Raw genomic sequence first — 18,229 nt, 5'->3', positions numbered from 1 at the left:
TTGGTTTTTTGTTTCATTTCTTATTCTTTTATTAGCCTAGGGTAGTACTTTTAAGGGGTGATAGGCAGATGAAACTAAAGTTTCATGGCGAGGTGGCATCTTTCTAACTGATTAGAGTTATAATGTAAGAGCTGGGGTTGAAGACAAGGAAGGAGAACTTTCAGGGACATTAAGAAGTTGGCTGAAATGAGAAGGTACAGGACAGCACGTAGCTTGAGCTCTAGGGGAGGAGGATAAAGTGGAGGGTGTGGGGAAAAAATTGACATATGTTTCCAGAAGAAAATGTTTTTTGTATTTTTTTAAAGTGTGCTTTCTGAGCCACTCCTGCTGGTACTGATGAGGTCTTCTTTCAATTTGAAGGCCTGTAACATTTACGTGATGGCAAATGTTGTCAGCACGATTTTAGACTGGGAAATTGACACAAGTAGCTGTTTCATAGAATTATAAATATTTACACTCATGAGCTCTTGGAGATCACCTCATTCAGATTCCTTCGCCACGTCCCAGTTGAACCTGTCATCTGCCCAAGGCTCATCCGAGGTCACTGGTCAGTTACCCAGATGATTTCTGAAGCAGCCAAAATTAGAACCAAGGTTTTCTTCCTCTTAGTTCAGTGCACGTTCAACAGTGTATCTTTCTAGGTAATTGTGCAAAATAAACACTTTAATCCATAATTAGCTACATATATCATTGATCCTTTTCTCTAATTTTTGGACTAAATACGTTTCTATGAGGCTTAAAAGCTCTACATTATTCAGGGAAATACAAGTGTTTGTATTATGACCAGAGGTATGCTTTTTCTAATCTGGAGGTGTATATTTCACATTAGTAGTCCTCAAATTTATCCTGTTAGGTGTTCACTGATGTGAGATAAGAAAATATAGGACCTCAGGTGATATTTAGGCTTAGAATACATTCTATTTCTTTTTTAAAAAAATCTGCACAAGAGGTGAGATTGTTAAGGAAGTGACTTTTCCCAATAGTTCTTCTGGAAAAGTCTGAATTAATAATTGGAAGGAAAAGTGGCAAATTAATGGCATCCAGTTCTAAAATTCTGTGATGAAATGAACTTTGAGTTTGTCTGAGCCTTCTATGGGACTTCAGTCTTTAGGTTTGATGGCTTAAAATTTAAACTAGAGCAGTCATTTTCAAACGTGTGTCAGCAAGTCCATTTTTTCACCAGAAAGCTTAAGAGGGACTGCAGTATATAAAAGAAAAGGAAGACATTTTTATAATTGGAAGAATAAGATGGGCCTTTCCTATCCTCCATTTTTAAATTAATGTATTCTTCACTATTGTATCCGGTACTCACATAGGCCCAAGCTGGCACTTTAGTCAAGAGAGTTACATAGCCGTGGCTTTCTAGAATGGCATGCCATTCTGTGTTTTGCTGTGTTGGTGGGTACTCACCTTAGGCATATAGTAGGGAGAGCTGGGAAGTAACTTCTAATGTTGCTTCTAGTAAGCATTGCCTGGGATTCTCCTTATAGGGTTTATAATATGGTTTTAAAGTGAAAGTTTTAGGATGTGATCAGTGGATGACAGAGCAAGAAGAACATGATTATTCACATAGGAATTAGCCACACAGGAATATGAATAAGTAGTGCTTTATGTGTTTGGGGATGATTTATTAGGGTCTCATGCAGCTGACTCAGCTTGCACAAAATTAAAACATACAACAAAATTCAGAAGGCTGAAATCACCCAGTAGTTAATCTCTAAACTATTATGATAGTTAGTTACTATTACTATATAATAGCTCAGAAATTCTGTCATCGGGGTATATTATGTTTAAAATGATTTCTACTTATTAATTTATGAAGAGATATATTGTAGGTAAATTATATATATTTTCTAATATAATTTCTTACATCCTTTCTGAACAATTGAGTTATATGTGCATAATCAACCAAAAATATTGTTCAAGAAGCACAAGGAATGCAGTGATTACAAAAGGCAACTGTTAAAAAATGCTAATTAAAGCCAGATGGAACAAAGGGAGTAGAAGTAGAGGCTACTGATATTTATTTTGAATGTGAGGTCTGTAATAACTAACAGCTTATACATTTCAAAATGGAAGGCCCCAATAATTGATCATTATAATTTTAAAAATATGAAATATTATATTTGAAAACATTCTGCCTTGTCATTTTTTACTACATGTCTTCGAACCGCCTTACAAAAGGAACCCCTAAAAGAATACTGAAGTTTTTCTTAAGCCTTGAGAAAAGAATGGCATTTGGGAATCACTAATCCAATATATGTTCACTCTTCAGTGGTCTTGCTCAGTTCCATATCTTCTCTGGATACTAGCGTCTTGGATTCCTTACCATCTCCCCACCTGGCTGGGTCAAACGTTTTAATTTTGAACAAAAGCAAAATATGATGGTAACTTTGTGCTCTGCCATTTTATTTACCAGATATTAGAAATTGGAAGAAAAGGTTAAATTGCCATAACACCATTGTAGACAATCCTTCACAGGTTTAAAACCAAAAACCCAGGCATTTTTCATGTTTCTCTTCATTCCTTTTGCTGTGGGCATGGTAAAGATCCCATGAGAAACAGTGTAGACAGAGATATACACTGGGATTTTTACTGCATCTGTTTTCCCATAAGGCTTCAGGTCACTGGAAGAGAAGTGTTTTCTTTCCTCTGTAGTCAAGGATCAAGTTACAGATGGCTGATAACACTTATATCACTCTCCACAAATCATTCCCATAATTGCTCAGAAATAGCATTTTTCCCTCCTCAAAACTCTAGATATTAGTAATTTCTAAGACAGTCATGGTTATGTTTCCGTGAACTGTGGCTCTTTGTACCTGGTATATAGCATTCCCAAGTGCTGAGCCCTGGCCCCGTTTCATTAAATTACTAAGCATCATTTGCTTATGGACACATTTTTTCCTGAAACATGACAGCTCATTTTTCTCTCTTCTAACTTTACAACTGTTGCTTCAAGAAAGCCAAGTGGATGATCACTTGGGAATTTAAAGGAATTGATCCTTCAGAAAATGTTAACATCTTATCTATTTCTCTAACATCTAAAGATAATTTTCTTTTACTCAGCCAGTGATTTGTGGACTAGCAGATCACTTAATCTCTGATTTTTAGGTGTTTCAATTGTAAAAAGTGATAGTGATGTATTCTTAATTGATTTTATTATGGTAATAGAGGCCATGGATTGGCCTTACAATTTAACTTTTGTTTTTTTATTGCTTAGCCTATCTCAGACGGGTTTTCCTTATTCTTTTTTTGAGTTAAAATAGCAAATATCCCCAAACAGTACTCTGGTCTACTATATCAGTTTTTTTCTAAGAAATACTTAAATATGCTCTAAATCTACAGTTACAGTAAGTGGCATTGGCTAGTGATTTGATTTGAGAATTGAGACTACGGTCTGGATTTACTCTTTATGCATTAACACAGGTCAAATGGACAGGGACTGCATTTAAGTCAGTAATGGAAGGCTGAGGGCTGTCTTAAACCAATCACATCAGTTTTACCCATGACGGATTGATCCCTAGGGGCAGAGCCCTGTAAGCATTTCTCTTACATGAATGGACTCTATAGAGCCTGGAGTTTCATTCATAAAATGGAGACTGAAAGGAAACACACACTCACTCACTCTCTTTCTCTGGAATGTTCATTTATACAGAGCTGAAGGGTGTAGTGTTCCGTCAGCTGCTGCTTTTGCCAGTTGACTGGAAGTAATGATTAATGCTCATTGGCCCTGCCTGCATGTAACCCGACACTATTTATGGCCTTGCAGGGTTCCTAATGTATAGTGAATGAGAAGACAACATTCTCAAATCAGAAACATAAACAGGAACTGGTGGGTCTGAATTCCATTCAAATATGTCATTTCAGCCGCCCAGTGTTTGTCTAACTTGGATTTTACAGGCAGGAAAGGGGGAAGGGGGGCTAATCTGCTTGTGAGTTGTACTGGCTTGAAAAAAAGGGAATTAGAAGGGGGAAGGGAGTGTACTTTATAGTGTGAGAATTTTAGTTTCTTTTTAAAGAATACGACTCGGATGCTTAGGCCCAGAACTGTTTATTGCTCATGGATCAAATGAGCATACAACTGTTTTTATATGTGCAAGTAAGATTTGAAATGAAATAAAACAGTTTAAGGGTGCGTATTTGGATCTTTTCCTGTGTGTGTGTGTGTGTGTGTGTGTGTGTGTGTGTGTGTGTGTTGAATGTGAACAGGAGCGGAGAGATAAATATTATTTATTTTTTAAAAGGATATATTTCAGATTTAGAAAATTGTTATAGAATTTTCTACACTTAAACTATTTCTCTACTTGAGTTAACTACTTAATAGTTTAGAAAAAAAGGGAGACTTTACTTAATAACATACTTTAACCTTACATATGAAAAACTTAAACCTTTTTCAAGAAATTTTTGTTAAATAGATATTGTTTTTATCATGTGTTGTTTGCGTGTATGTGAATTTTCCAGTTAAATGTTTCTAATTCTGGAAAACTATACACACACTATACACACACACACACACACACACACACACACACGTGAAAAACAAACAAAACAAAACTGAAAGACTGAAAAAGCATGTCTTATTGTGATTTATTTACTATTCTCTTATTCTCTCAAATTTGGGAAAGTATCTCTGAATGCTCCATTCAGCAGGCCGGCACCATTATACTGCCTTATCCACATGTTTTTGTTATTCTTAGCATTAAAAAATAAAACCACCCACTTTGAATGACACTGGCAATATTATACTGGGCAATAACAGACTGGGCCTGCCGTCTGTTTCCTGGGTCATAGTGGGCATGTTTTGTTACCTCTTTTGTCCTCAGTGTCCTTATTTATGAAAAGGCCCAAGTGATTCTCCTACTTTTCTGTTTCTGTAAGGATTAACTATGACTTAAATATGATTAAATATGTTTGTAAAGTTACTAATATAGTGTTAGGGATAGAGGCAATAATAAAGGATTTCTGTTACGATTTATTTCGATTTCTAGAGATATCCTCAGATTGCTAGTCCTTAAATAAGATGCCATTCTTACATCTAATATTTACAAACACGTTTGGGGGTGGGGGACTAAAGGAGATAAGGCAAAATAAGAGACATATTCTTAACGTAAGAACAATCATTGTGCAAGGCAAACAAGATCTGGTACTACTACTGAACTTCTTGCTGGTATTATTCATGTAGGAAGCAAGTAGAATATTGTGATGATCCAAGGAGAGATGAGTGAGAAGACAGAGCAATCCATGATATAGTTGTTTCAAATCATGTAGATTCTAGAAGGTGAACAATTTAGTATTAAAGCTCAACATTAAAACTTCCTTCTCTTTAATTTTTTTTATGGCCTATTTTGGCAGCTCATGGCATCTTTCCTCATATTTTATTTGAAACTCATGTTAATTCTCAGAGTATACCAATATCTAATAAATAGTCAGCATAACAGTTGTGCTTATGTTTCCTACCACTTCAACTTTATTTTTAACTCTAACTTAATAAAACCTTCACAAGCATGTCAAACTTGTAAAACTGTGAGTCTATTAGATCATATAAACTAATCTTACTTGAATCTGGTCATTATTTGGATAGGAACCCAGATCCTTACAAAAACTTGCGGTTTTGTAAATAAAATTCTACACTTATTTCACGTTAGGTAGTCTTGAAGTTTTAAAAGCATCTGAATTGCAGATGCATTCCTTTTTCTTTTTTTTAGATTTTGCAAAAGCTATGCGAGGCATACATAGACTATTGTAGTTCTCTTCCTGTCCTCTGGTCTATCAATGGTAGAGTCAGTACATGTGAGCTGTGGTGGAAGTGATATCTCTCCAGATTTTACATATCTATATTCACAGTTTACTGAAAATCCTAATGAGAACCACCTCATCTAAGTGTGAATGAAGTAATACTATATTCATCACTCTCTTGAGATTTCAGCCCACTCCAACTTTTTGGCTTCTGCCCGTGAGATAAACTATTATATTCACATAATGCGTTTGTGACTGACAACACATAGGCCTCATAAAATTTGACTTTTTTGGTGTCACACTTGTTTTATTTCTCAAGCAAATCCAGACATATAATACTGGGCCTTATTTGTAGGGTTATTTCCTTTTAGTTGGATTTTTATAATAGAGGGATCATATGGTATAGAAAATTACCTCCCATTAGCATCCTTTTCAGGAAACATTATAAAATAAAGTCCTCTCGATTAGCTACATGAAGTCTACTCCTGTGGCAAGTAGAAATGCAGAGTAAAAGGATGCTTGCTATACCAGGATGTCTATGAATGCGTTTCATTGAAACTTATCTTCATAAAGCTCATGTTATTTATGTACTCTAGAAAACCTTTGGATTTTGAACAGTAAGCTGTGAGATTACCAGGAAATGAGAAAAACAAAACTGTGAAGTATAAAGTTTAACAAATAAAACTTTGGCACATTATGCCATAATGCCTATCTTGAATGAGATCGGTGTCATTAATTAGTTCTAGATGCAACTTAATATTTCTTTAGGTAATAGATATGTTTTGAAAAACTTGTTAAAGCTCCTATATATACATCAAAATACACACACACATGCACATACACTCATTTTTCACCAAGTACCCGATAATTTAGGTCTATGTCAACACACACATTTTGCCTCTGGGCATTTAATGTGTGAAGTTTTCCTCCACCACCAATATACAAAACACAAGTTTAGGTATTGATTTTGTCACCTCAAAGAGTTAGTCAAGTGTATACTCCATCTATCTTTGCTTTTCACACACACATGAAAGCAAAATCTCATTAAAATACATTACACTTATTCCTGTTTTGCTGGGGGTTCTCATTCACTTTCACAGACTTACTCTTTTTTTTTAATTTTATTTATTTATTTATTTATTTATTTATTTATTTATTTATTTATTTAAAATTTTATTTTTCAGTTACAGTTTACAACAGGCTTACTCTTAAGTTATCACACCGATTATTGCTACAGGAATGTCAGCAGAAAAATCAAATGAAAGAGGTGTTTTTCCCCCTTGTTCTGAGTTTATAATCTGGAGTATTTCCAGGTTTGTATAATAAGAAATTTCAACAGATTACAGGCATATCTCAGGTGGTTGTGACCAATATTTTCTCTCTGATATGGCCTGATTTGTTCCTAGAAACTTTAAGCAAACCATGCCCTGAAGGGAATCCTTCATTCTGAACTACTGGACAGCAAATAAGCGAATCAGAACAGTACCTAACAATAATACGTGTGCAGATTCAAAACTACACATTGTGGCCAAACACTTGGGGCAGCTTCCTAAAGCAGTATTATGGTTCACAAAACAGCCTTACAATGCAAGTCAAGAGACAGAGAAAACAACTGTTTCGTTTCATACCTGCACATCTTAATTTGAAGAGAATTTTAACAAAGTCACTGCAGATGAAGAATAATCAAAACGGGCCATTTGGAGTGTTAGTTTACTATTCTTCTTGATTTCCCCTCCACTGACGAGTACATTCAAATGACAGCAGTGTTTTTCTGCTTTGAATGTTTGCAGCATGTTAGATCAGCTTTCATCACCATGAACTCATCAGTGACAAATTACAGGCAATTTAGTTTCTGCAAGCTGATTTGGCCCAGTACTAATGCCATGTTGTAGAGCTCTTTGATACATAAGTTTCTAAGTAATAAAAAAAATCCTTTGTCTTAAGTTAAATTTGCATAATTCAGTTTACATATTGAATTGAAAACTTTAAAACCAAAGTTATTTAGTACCCAATATCAAGAGGTATTACTGTAAAAAGAAGTTCAAATGAGGTTCCTCCAAATAGTTTTCAAATGTATTGGGAATTCTCACCTAAACCTTATAAATAATAAATTTATAGTGAATTTATAATCAATATATTTTAAATACCTTAGGTTACTAGATAGATTTGTGAAGACTATTACAGAATAAATACAGTAATAAGCAACAAACCAACTATTTCAATAGATATATGATTTAAGCATAGCAAATTAAGATATAAACTGTTTTGATACATAATTCTAGTTTCAGGTACTGTAGTTCACTCAGTTTACACACTTGTGAGGTTCACTTAAAAATCGATTATTTTATTAGTAATAAGTACTATATTGAATCCTCACCTTTTGCAGATAGTGGGTGAAATGTTGCCCCAAACTTACCCCATATGATCTATTATTTCCATTTTACAGATGTAGAGGTTGAGAGTTAGACATGCTAAAGAACTAATAAAATGTCAACTAATAAAAAGTCATACTACCCTGAAATGTCAGAACTAAGATTCAAAACCAGTTCACTGTGCTGTACTAATCTTAAAGTATAATCTATGGACAAGGACAGTGTAAAAATGCTGTCATCTTAACATTTGTACATAGCTTAAACGACAGCTCATTATTATTGCTGAATTTTGTAACTTTTATTTCATAGAAAAACACAAATGGATGTATATGCAATGCTTCTCTTCCCTGCCACGAAACATTTGCCTTTGAAGTCACCGCTTAGCTAGTTGAGATCTTAGATGAGCATTTAGCAGAAGTTAAAATGTAATGCCAAACTTCATTGGCTGGATTTTTTATTAGATAAGGTAGAAATGAAAGCAGCAGGCAATTTAATTAGCAGTAATTTTTCTGGGCAAGTCATTACTTTGATGAACTTCAGAGCAATGTTTATGGCTCCTAATTAACCATGTTAGTCATTTGATTGAATAATCACTTTGGAAATGTTTCTACAATTTGATTAGAGTCTGACCTACTCTGACAGTCATAAATTAACTGATATCACTTTAGGATAACATGACTTTAGTTACTTTAGGGGAATAAACTCCTCTTAGCTTTTTCAGGCTTCCCTGGACCATATAAAGAACACCGATTTTAAAGATAGATTGGATTTAAACAGTGCTAGCCAAGTGTCTGAATTTTAAGAGCTAGATGCTAATTTTATTCACTCTAGGGTATAATAAATAGTATTAAGGACTGACAAAAACACAATTATATTCTCATATGAAATTTTTTTCTAAATTGCCATTCAGAGCTGTTTTCTTTCCCCCTTAGAAATTATATCACAAGTTGGGTCTTTTGAAATGTAACAGAGGGTCTGGCATTACCTTTATTATGTCATTAATTCATTATATTTTAAATCAGAATACTTTAAATATCAAAGATTAATAAATATTACAGAATAATAACAACAGAATCAAGAAAGAAGCATGGAACAGATGTCCAACCTCAGAGGAAAGGCAGGGAGGAGGGAGTAGCAGATCACCCAAAGTACTTGTATGCATACATATGAGCATAACCCATGGACACAGACAGTAGGGGGGTGAGGGCATGTGCTGGGGGGTGGGAACAGGTCGATGGGGGGAAAAGAAGACATATGTAATACTTTAAACAATAAAGAATTTTTTAAAAAAATGAAAGCAGCCAATTCAGTAGATACGTGAGTATTATGAAATTTTCTATCAAATACTATCTTTCATGTTAAGTGTCTAGTTTTCAAGGATTATGCTTATTTTGCATTATTTTAGAGCACTTTCGTAAGATGTTCCTTCAACTTTGAATAGTAGTTTTCTTAGAAATGCTTGTGTTTTTCCTCTCTCACTCTTTTTTTTCTCTGCAGGGGAGGAAAGCCTACATTTAGTCACGCACTTATATGTAATAGAGTTGGCCTATATGTTTTCCTCTCGCTGCCTCCAGAGCCAGCCAGCTGTTTTAGCAGCCACACTCCAGCTGGGCAGCGTCAGTAAAAGTATTTTGTGGCCGGGTGTCAACATTGGTAGGACAAAATGCTGGCCTCCAAGCAGCTGCTGAGCTGACGGCAGAGTCTCTAACACCATCCCCTCCAGGCCCAGCTGCTTGGAGGGACGTTATACTTGGCAATAAATCAAAATAACGTTAAAAATTACTAGTACGTTCAGGCTCCATTGGTTAAAAAGTTGGAATAAAATGTATTGCTGAATTTGGCAACCTAAAAGATCAACTACATCGCCACCCTGTTATAAATCTGATAGCAGGGAACAAGGTTAACTCTCTTTTGTAGGATCAGAATTGTATACCATGTAATACTTTATATAAAGAAGGCATGGTGTAATAAGATGTTTGATAAGGAGTTTCTTGCTGTTTTCAACTTGTAAGCTATAGACTCCTACATACTTATATATGTTACTAGAGTCCCGATGCACGAAATTCGTGCAAGGGGCTGGGCCCCCCACCACTATGCGGCTGCCTCTGCCTCAGCCCCCGCCACCACGACTTCGGAAGGCTGTCCAGTCTAATTAGCATATTACACTTTTATTATTATAGATTGCTATGATGGGCTGCCATTAAAATATATTTTACTGAGACCATATACAATAAACCTTTTTTCTGTGAAAAAAAAAGCCTCGTATTTTGGTTGCCACTCATCACCACAACGATTTAAAAATAAATCAGATAGACTTTAAAAATGGAACATTCCAGGCCAATGATGACATTTGGGCCATGTAGTGCTACTTATTTATCACATGAAAGTCTATAGATGGATAGTTAAAAAGAGATATGGTCCTTAGATTCCAATTCATTTAAATGTTCTTTATTACTTGTTAGGTGATGTGCCTACTGCAAGTGGTAGAAAAGAGGACATATTATTATATTAAATAGCACACTTGTGTGCATTTTCTAAATTTACTTTTGTATATGTTGTTTTAAAACACTTTAGTAATGCATACAGAAGATAGAATTAATTTGGTCACATATATTTATACCTTCTTATAAAAACTATATATATACACAATATATATATATATATATATATATATATATATATATATATATAATGTGCAGCATTGGGCTCAGGTTTGTGGGAACTAAAACTTAAAAAATTTGGTGAATCTTCTTAAAGGAAAAGAAAATGAAACTGCATAGACAAACATTAGGTTCAGGGCTCAGAAGACACTTGAAAGTACAGGGTCCTACAGTTTAAACTTCACTGGTTTCACCTGAATCCCCCTCTGGTTATGTAAGTGAACTTCTATATTCAGAATCAGAGAACTTGGGACTGTAATAGAGTTTAGATAACATCTGACCCAACCCTTTATTTTACAGAAATACATGCACAAAATGGTGTGTCTAAAGTATGTAGCTTAATTAGTAGTAAATGAAGGACTTGGAATTTTAATCTGTCTCATAATCCACATTTCTTTCCTTTTCTCCCTGTCTAAGCTACTTAACATATTAAATACACAGTATGATTCAAGTTTAACCATTAACCAAGTTTGGTGATGAGTTAACTTGGGCGCATAGTAAAGGCTTCACTCTTTGGGTAATAATAGTGCTTGCTATGAAATTTTTGGATGTCTGTTTTATAGCCTCATTGGTTTTGAATATGACCTGTGCGCTTAACAAAATGAAAAGCCAGTCATGCTTTTATCTGGGGAGAAAAAATAGCAGTTACCTTAAAGGTATGGAGTAACTTTAGGAGATGTAGCACTTTCATCTTGTCATAGTAAGTTCTATCCAGTGTTCATGAAATAAGCTATGAATTAGTTTTTGTTGATTTTTGCTGTGCCTGCCATGGGATATATACATGTATTCCATAAAGAGCCTGACACTTATTTTAATTCACAGCACTGATTCAGGGACACCATCACATTCATGTGGGGACTTGCAGGTAGAGCCAGCCTTTAGCAAGATTAATGTGGATAAAACTCGGAATTCCCATATGTGTTCAAGGGAATTGGTTCAACATGCTTCTCCCATTTCTTGTGTGTGGCCTGCCTGAAATGTTAACTGTGTTGACAAGCTCCCCTCATGGAGACTCGTGTCAATTCCTGTTACTTTCTTATCTGCACTGTGTCCACTGATAACAGCAGGTTTCAGCTCCAGACCGCTCCCTGACTGATGTTGTTTCCTCTTTCAGAAGTGCCTAGCTGCCACTCCATTTATATGAGGCAAGAAGGCTTCCTGGCTCATCCCAGCAGAACAGAAGTTAAGTTTTCCATTTACTGAAATTCCTGGCAAATACCTGTCAAAATCATCAGACATCCCAAGGATGCAGTCACTTAATTAATCATGATGTTTTACAGGGAAAATAACTGATGTTCCCTAAACCATTACTTTTCAACTTTATCTTTTTAAAGTAAAAAAATGATTTTTCAGGTCATAATATCCTGCATTTGGTTGTTAACATGAGTCATGTGCACATAAACAGCTGAAACGTGGATTTCTGTGTTCCTTTTTTGCCAACAACCACATCCTTTTTAAACAGAACATGTGCTTTATAGATTACCCCGCCTTGCTGCTCTCTACTGAAATGTATCTTCGAGGAATTTTCAGTTTTGCTTTACAGACCTAAGTTAATCTCTTAAAAATAAAATATGGTATTTACTTTTAAAAATCTGGGATTTTACATTTTTGGACAAGTTATTAAGAATAGAAATTCACATAAGAGGACTAGAGATGGAGTTTTTATTGTGAATGTGTTTATGGTAACCATGGTGGAAAAGTTTTGATCTAAAGGACTTTGATATTGGCAACAGAAAGAATAAAAATGATTTTATCTGGATATCATTCACATTAAAATATTTATGGAAATAGGTGCATGGTTCTTGATGTAACAGTATATGTATTTTCAGTGACATGATGCAGGTGTATCCTGCTAGGTTTGGTCTAATATTGGTTGTTTAATATAAATTATATTAGTAGAAGTAAATTCCTGTGTTTAGAAGATAGTTTAATGAGCTAGTAAGTCCAAAATATTTGAGAACAAGAGTCCGCACAAATGCAATGAAATTATTGTTGCTACTGTTGTTAATCTTATGTATCCACAATAGAGACTAATACATTTTGGAAATAAAACCATGACTATGTGAAATCTCTTCCTGGTGATTAAATATAACAATTAAATAAAGGTCCACAGTTAAGACTATTTGGAGGACAAAATGATTGTGAAAAGCTGTCACTTTAGTTTGCACTTTTGTGTGTCTGTGTGTGTGTGGACTTACAGCAAAAAAGGAAAGTTTAAAAAATTTTATTTAACTACCTTGGCTATTAAAGATGAAAACATGAAGAGACTGGCCTAGATATTTCTCCACAAAAGGAAATATCTAGGCTAGACTCTCGGACTAGTTCATTAGGGCAGTAATGCAAAGCAAATATCAGTAACTTATTTTGATTTCCCTGTCATCTCGTTGAGTAACAAAATTCGGAAGGAAATGGGAAAGGAGATGATAGGTTATAAACCCTAGGTTCCCCAGTGTTTATGGGAACGCTATGCTTGGGTTCGTAATAACATCAATAGCTAACTCTCATATATCACCGTGTGTTACACACTAGTCTAAACTTGTATATTTTAAATCATTTAATCTTCCCCAAATACCTAAAAGACAGATGGTTTCTTATTCTCATTTCATAGATGAGGAAACTAAAGCCTGTGAGTTTAATGTGCCCCAGGTCACAGAGCTGAAAAATGGCAGTTACGTTCCACCTCAGTTACTGTGTTCATGGTTCTACTTTAAATTGGTTGTGAGCTTCATTTCTATCGTGATTAAATGTGTCTCATTTTCTCCCACAGGCTGTATGTTTGAAAAGGGCCCCAGGCAGTTTTATGATGACACCTGTGTTGTCCCCGAGAAATTCGATGGTAGGTTTCTCATTGTGCTCCAAGTGTTGCTTTTTGTAGTGGGAGTCTAGAGATCACTCTGGCTTCTCTTGAAAACAGTCGACATCCCTCTGTAAACGTTTCTGAACGCGTCATTTATGATGCACTCAGTTCTTGCTAAACTTTTACCTTTTATAAGTTCTCTTTCCTGTCTCCATTAAGAGGCTTTTTTCTTTTGTCCCATAAGAGATCTCATTCTTAGAGCGATAGCCAGAGTGCCTTTCTTGCTAAGCTCTGCGTAGAGTAAGAGGGGCTTTCCATTGCCCTGCTGAGCGCATGCAGCTTGTTGTTGGAGATGTATTGAAAGCTGATCCCGTAATTAACAAAGCAGAACAGAAAGCATGCTACTGTGGATGCACAGATGACTAATGCGGCCTCTTTCCTTTTATTGTTCATGAAAAGATGCATTATGGAACATGGGACCAGCATAGCTGCCCATTTGGTTAGTGATTGCTAGTCCTTCCTTTTTGGTGTTTTTTTTTTTTCTGGGAAGATGTTCATTACTAGTGGCATTACTTTGTAATTGCTTGAAAGGGAGTTGGGAAAGCATTACCTTTTTAACATCATTCACTGCTGCCAGGAGAAGGTTCCAGGTGTTAGAAAGGAGGGCCAGTTAGATAGAATCTTCTTTTCTTGACAAGGGTGGCAGAAGTCAGCATCTAGAGCAGTGGTTCTCAACCTTGGCTGCACATTAGAATCACTAGGGAATCTTTTAAAAATCCTGATTTCTGGGCCTCATCCTCCAGAAATTCTGTTTCTTTGTTATGGGGTGGGGCCACAACATTAGTAACAAAGAAACAGAATTTCCGGAGGATGAGGCCCAGAAATCAGGAGTTTAAAAAGATTCCCAGGTGATTCTAATGTGCAGCCAAGGTTGAGAACCACTGATCCAGAGGAAGCTTGGGTAAAAATTGAACACTTAATTGACTTAGTGGTTCTTCAGAGTGGTCTCCATGTTTCCTGCTTGGATTGTTTAACAGGAAACGAGCAGGGGCCCTCTGATTAGCTGATTGCACAAACTTTGGGGATCGTGGCCATAATGACTTGGTAGCTCTCAGAAGTTTTTAATTGTCATTATTTAAACAGCAAAGTCATGCTCAGATTGCTTCTCAATCTCTAATTAGTTGCCTGTAGACTCCTCTGTTCTCAAGGTTTCTGCTACTCTTACGCCTCTCAGAAGGGATGGGATGCCAAGTCTTGAGAAGGTCTGTTTCCTTTGCCTTCCTTTAAATTGTTAAATTCATTCAAGGTCACAGGGTTCAAACTCTAATGGGGTCACTTTTTTGGCTTTATTTTACAATAGATGTTTGTTTTAAGCTTTGAGTCTCAGAGGCACGATCTATGTTATTTTTAACCATTTAGTAGAGCATCACCATTCTTAAAATACAACTTTTTCCCTTGAGAATCCTTTACTTCTTGGAATGACCTTTACAGTTTTTGTTCAGTATTAGCAAGCTTAACATTTTAAGAAATATTGGTAGTCAGTGTGGGCATATAAGGAAGAAAAATAACTCAAAACTATGGACAGGATTATGATATAATCCAACAGGCCAATATCAGACTAATGTTCAGGGCAGCTGTCTGTCTTGATTATTCCCTTTGACTTTTAAATATTAGTCAATTTTATAGTAGAAAATATTTTCTGGAAGATAGTAAGAGTTACATTTTATAGGAAGTAGAGAACAAGAAGAAAGAATAACAAGAGGTTGTTTATTTTTCATTGTACCAGGCCAGGACAGTCAGTCACATTTATAGGCAGAAGCAATCTAAAGATTATAAAATTTGACAGTTTTTCCACTCTGTCTGCATAATTGCTCAGTTGCCCCCATGAACAATTTGTAAATCTCAGAAGGAAAAAAAAGATAAATAAAACTGTCATGGAATCAATATGAAGAGAGTGGCACTCCTATATTACCTAGCTTAGACCAAGACAACATAATGATTTTTAGCAGCTACTGACAACCATTTGACTTTGGTTTAGGTTTTTAAAGTGGTGTTCTTTCTGTAATTATTTTAAGAGGTGTATCTCTGTTTACTGATCAAAGGAAAGTTTTTTTTAAAAGCTTGTGATTTGGTCGGTTTTATAATTCACATTTAGTGTGAGTAGATCAGCTGGAATATATTCTGTCTAAATTGTTCCTTTAGTGGAGAAGAGAAATTTGTCCATTAACAATGATATACTTGTGGGGCATTAGTCATTAAACCTCCAGTGTGACCTATTCTATATATTTTAAAGACAGTTGGCTGGAGATAGAAGTAAATAATCAGTAGTTTTTTATTTGTTTTTACTTTGTTTTTGTTTTTTTTGCTAAAACCAAGACAACTGATCTTATACCAGAAGCATTTCAATAATAACATTGTTATTTCTGTAATCTGCTTCATTGGTTATTGCACTGTGTATGACTGCCAAATAAACGTAACAAACCTTTCTTGCTTAAAAATATAAATTTACTGAAAGCTGTGGTATAGACATTTTTAAGTTGGACTTTTACAAAAAGAGAAGCAAGCTAAATTTAAGTGAGTGAAACGCAAGTAAAAAAGAAAAATGAGAAAGAATTTTTCAAAATTCAGTTGCAAAAGTGTTAGTGCCTGTAGGAAGGGGTGGACGAAAGATGCTATGATGGTAACCAGCTTGCCCTTAATTGCCCCTGAGATTTGCCTAATTGTATAAAGTGCAGATTACTTAACTCAGAGTTTAAGATGCTATTAAATTTGCTTTGACATGTTTGCATTAAAATATGCAAGTTCGTCATGTCCAGGTCAATGAGATATTTATAAATTGTAGTTTGCAGGATTTAATTTCTACAAATAAAAAGCCCAAAGCTTAAAATTGATTCCTCCATCTTCAGTGTTGCTTAGAGCAGCGAGTAATGATATTAACAATAAAAGCAAAGAAGTGTGATGAGATGCTACGGTTTTTAAAGAAATCAATGAAAAAAATAGCAATACACATTGTTTATAAGTAAATGACATCCATACGTTTATTCCACACCTATATGCAGTTATTTTGACCCTTATGTGTTATATACATTTGTCTGTAAGTTTGGATAGATTTGTGGTTTACATTCAATCCCCTAAGTATTTTAAAGCCCTATTTAATGGTAACACATGTCATAGAAACCCATAAAGTGTCTGTGGTTTAACCATTGAACACTGGTTTAACGTAAATGTATGCAAATATCATATTGCTAATAATAGACAATTTCCTTTTAATTTAGGAGACATCAAGCAAGAACCAGGAATGTATCGGGAAGGACCCACATACCAGCGGCGGGGATCCCTTCAGCTCTGGCAGTTTTTGGTAGCTCTTCTGGATGACCCCTCCAATTCCCATTTCATTGCCTGGACTGGGCGAGGCATGGAATTCAAACTGATTGAGCCCGAAGAGGTGGGTTTAGTAGATCTGATAATATAAAGAAACATAGGTGATTAATATGCCAGATATGAGGTTTTTTAAACTTTTAAAATTTAGGGAATCCTTCCAAGTTATAAAGTGTGGGGGGAAGCAGGTGTACATCTAAGATAAAACATGTTGCATGATTGTTCCAGGTGAATACCATCCTACCACGTGGATGGTGAAGAAAATCACCCAGAGCATCATTAGCATAGTGTTTATTCGAGGACGTAGGGTTTTAGGAATCTCTAACGGAGCATCTAAGTGTGGGGTGTTGGATGGTCTTTAGGGCAGAAAGGGGATATCTGTGAGGCTCAACTAGTTTTGAGTAGGAGGAATTGTTGTTGCTAATTGGCAATTATTATTTGTACAATCTTGATGTTGTGAAGGGAGTTGGAGAGGAATATGTAGAGACCAAAGTGTCTGCAATAGGGGATGGAGGAAAAACAGCAGTGGGAGATAGGCCACATGCAAGGGCCACAGTGGGGCATTGTCACTTCTTAAATGTTTCTTAGGAGACACAGGCCTGGTAGGAACATTATTTCCCTTTGATTGTTGGTGGCGTTTGTTTCAAGTCAGCTGGGCCTGGGCACACTCCATTGGAAGGCAGGGATAAAGTTTAAAACTCACCATAATGCATAGAAATGAACAAAATGAGAGGACTCTGGATAGAGATAATATGAATAAATGCAAAACACATTCAACTAACTGTTCAGCTGTCACTGTTCCCCACTGGTCCCCATGGAGTATTTTCCTGAAGAACTTCTCAGTTAATTCCACACACATGCCCCCCCCCTCCCCCCGCCTCTTTCCCAGCTCTAGATTTAGGCTGAAGGTGACTGTTGTTACTACAGTGTAACTCAGCAATAGCATTTTGGACCCGGTATGGAAAGGTGACTGTTCTATGAAATGTTTGTCTTATTAAAGTTGCTTGCTCTGCTACCATTAAAACTGACTTTGGGCCCTAGCCAGTTTTGCTCAGTGGATAGAGCGTCGGCCTGCAGACTGAAGGGTCCCGGGTTTGATTCCGGTCAAGGGCACATGCCCGGGTTGCAGGCTCTCCCCAGTAGGGGGCGTGCAGGAGGCAGCTGATCAATGATTCTCATCATTGATGTTTCTATCTCTCTCTCTCTTCCTCTCTGAAATAAATAAAAAAATATATTTTCTTAAAAAACTGACTTTGGTTTACATTAGCCAAGAAAGCAATAGAAGA

The 18,229-nt window shown here is 35.9% G+C and overlaps 1 protein-coding gene across 3 annotated transcripts in view; it reads left to right on the top strand.

The window, feature by feature from the left end:
• ETV1 (ETS variant 1) overlaps nt 1-18,229 on the top strand; it is an 86,156-nt gene that overhangs the window by 57,006 nt on the left and 10,921 nt on the right. For all 3 annotated transcript variants that reach the window (XM_014452451.2, XM_014452452.2, XM_014452460.2), the window contains 3 exons: nt 11,883-11,951; nt 13,536-13,604; nt 16,841-17,010. In XM_014452451.2, the coding sequence (XP_014307937.1) occupies nt 11,883-11,951; nt 13,536-13,604; nt 16,841-17,010 (308 nt within the window). The remainder of the gene's footprint in view (nt 1-11,882; nt 11,952-13,535; nt 13,605-16,840; nt 17,011-18,229) is intronic.

This window comes from Myotis lucifugus, unplaced genomic scaffold (assembly GCF_000147115.1).
Source record: "Myotis lucifugus unplaced genomic scaffold, Myoluc2.0 scaffold_15, whole genome shotgun sequence".
Taxonomy (NCBI): Eukaryota; Metazoa; Chordata; class Mammalia; order Chiroptera; family Vespertilionidae; genus Myotis; species Myotis lucifugus.
The sequence above is the reverse complement of the archived record's forward strand: the minus strand, read 5'-3'. Positions and strand labels throughout refer to the sequence as shown.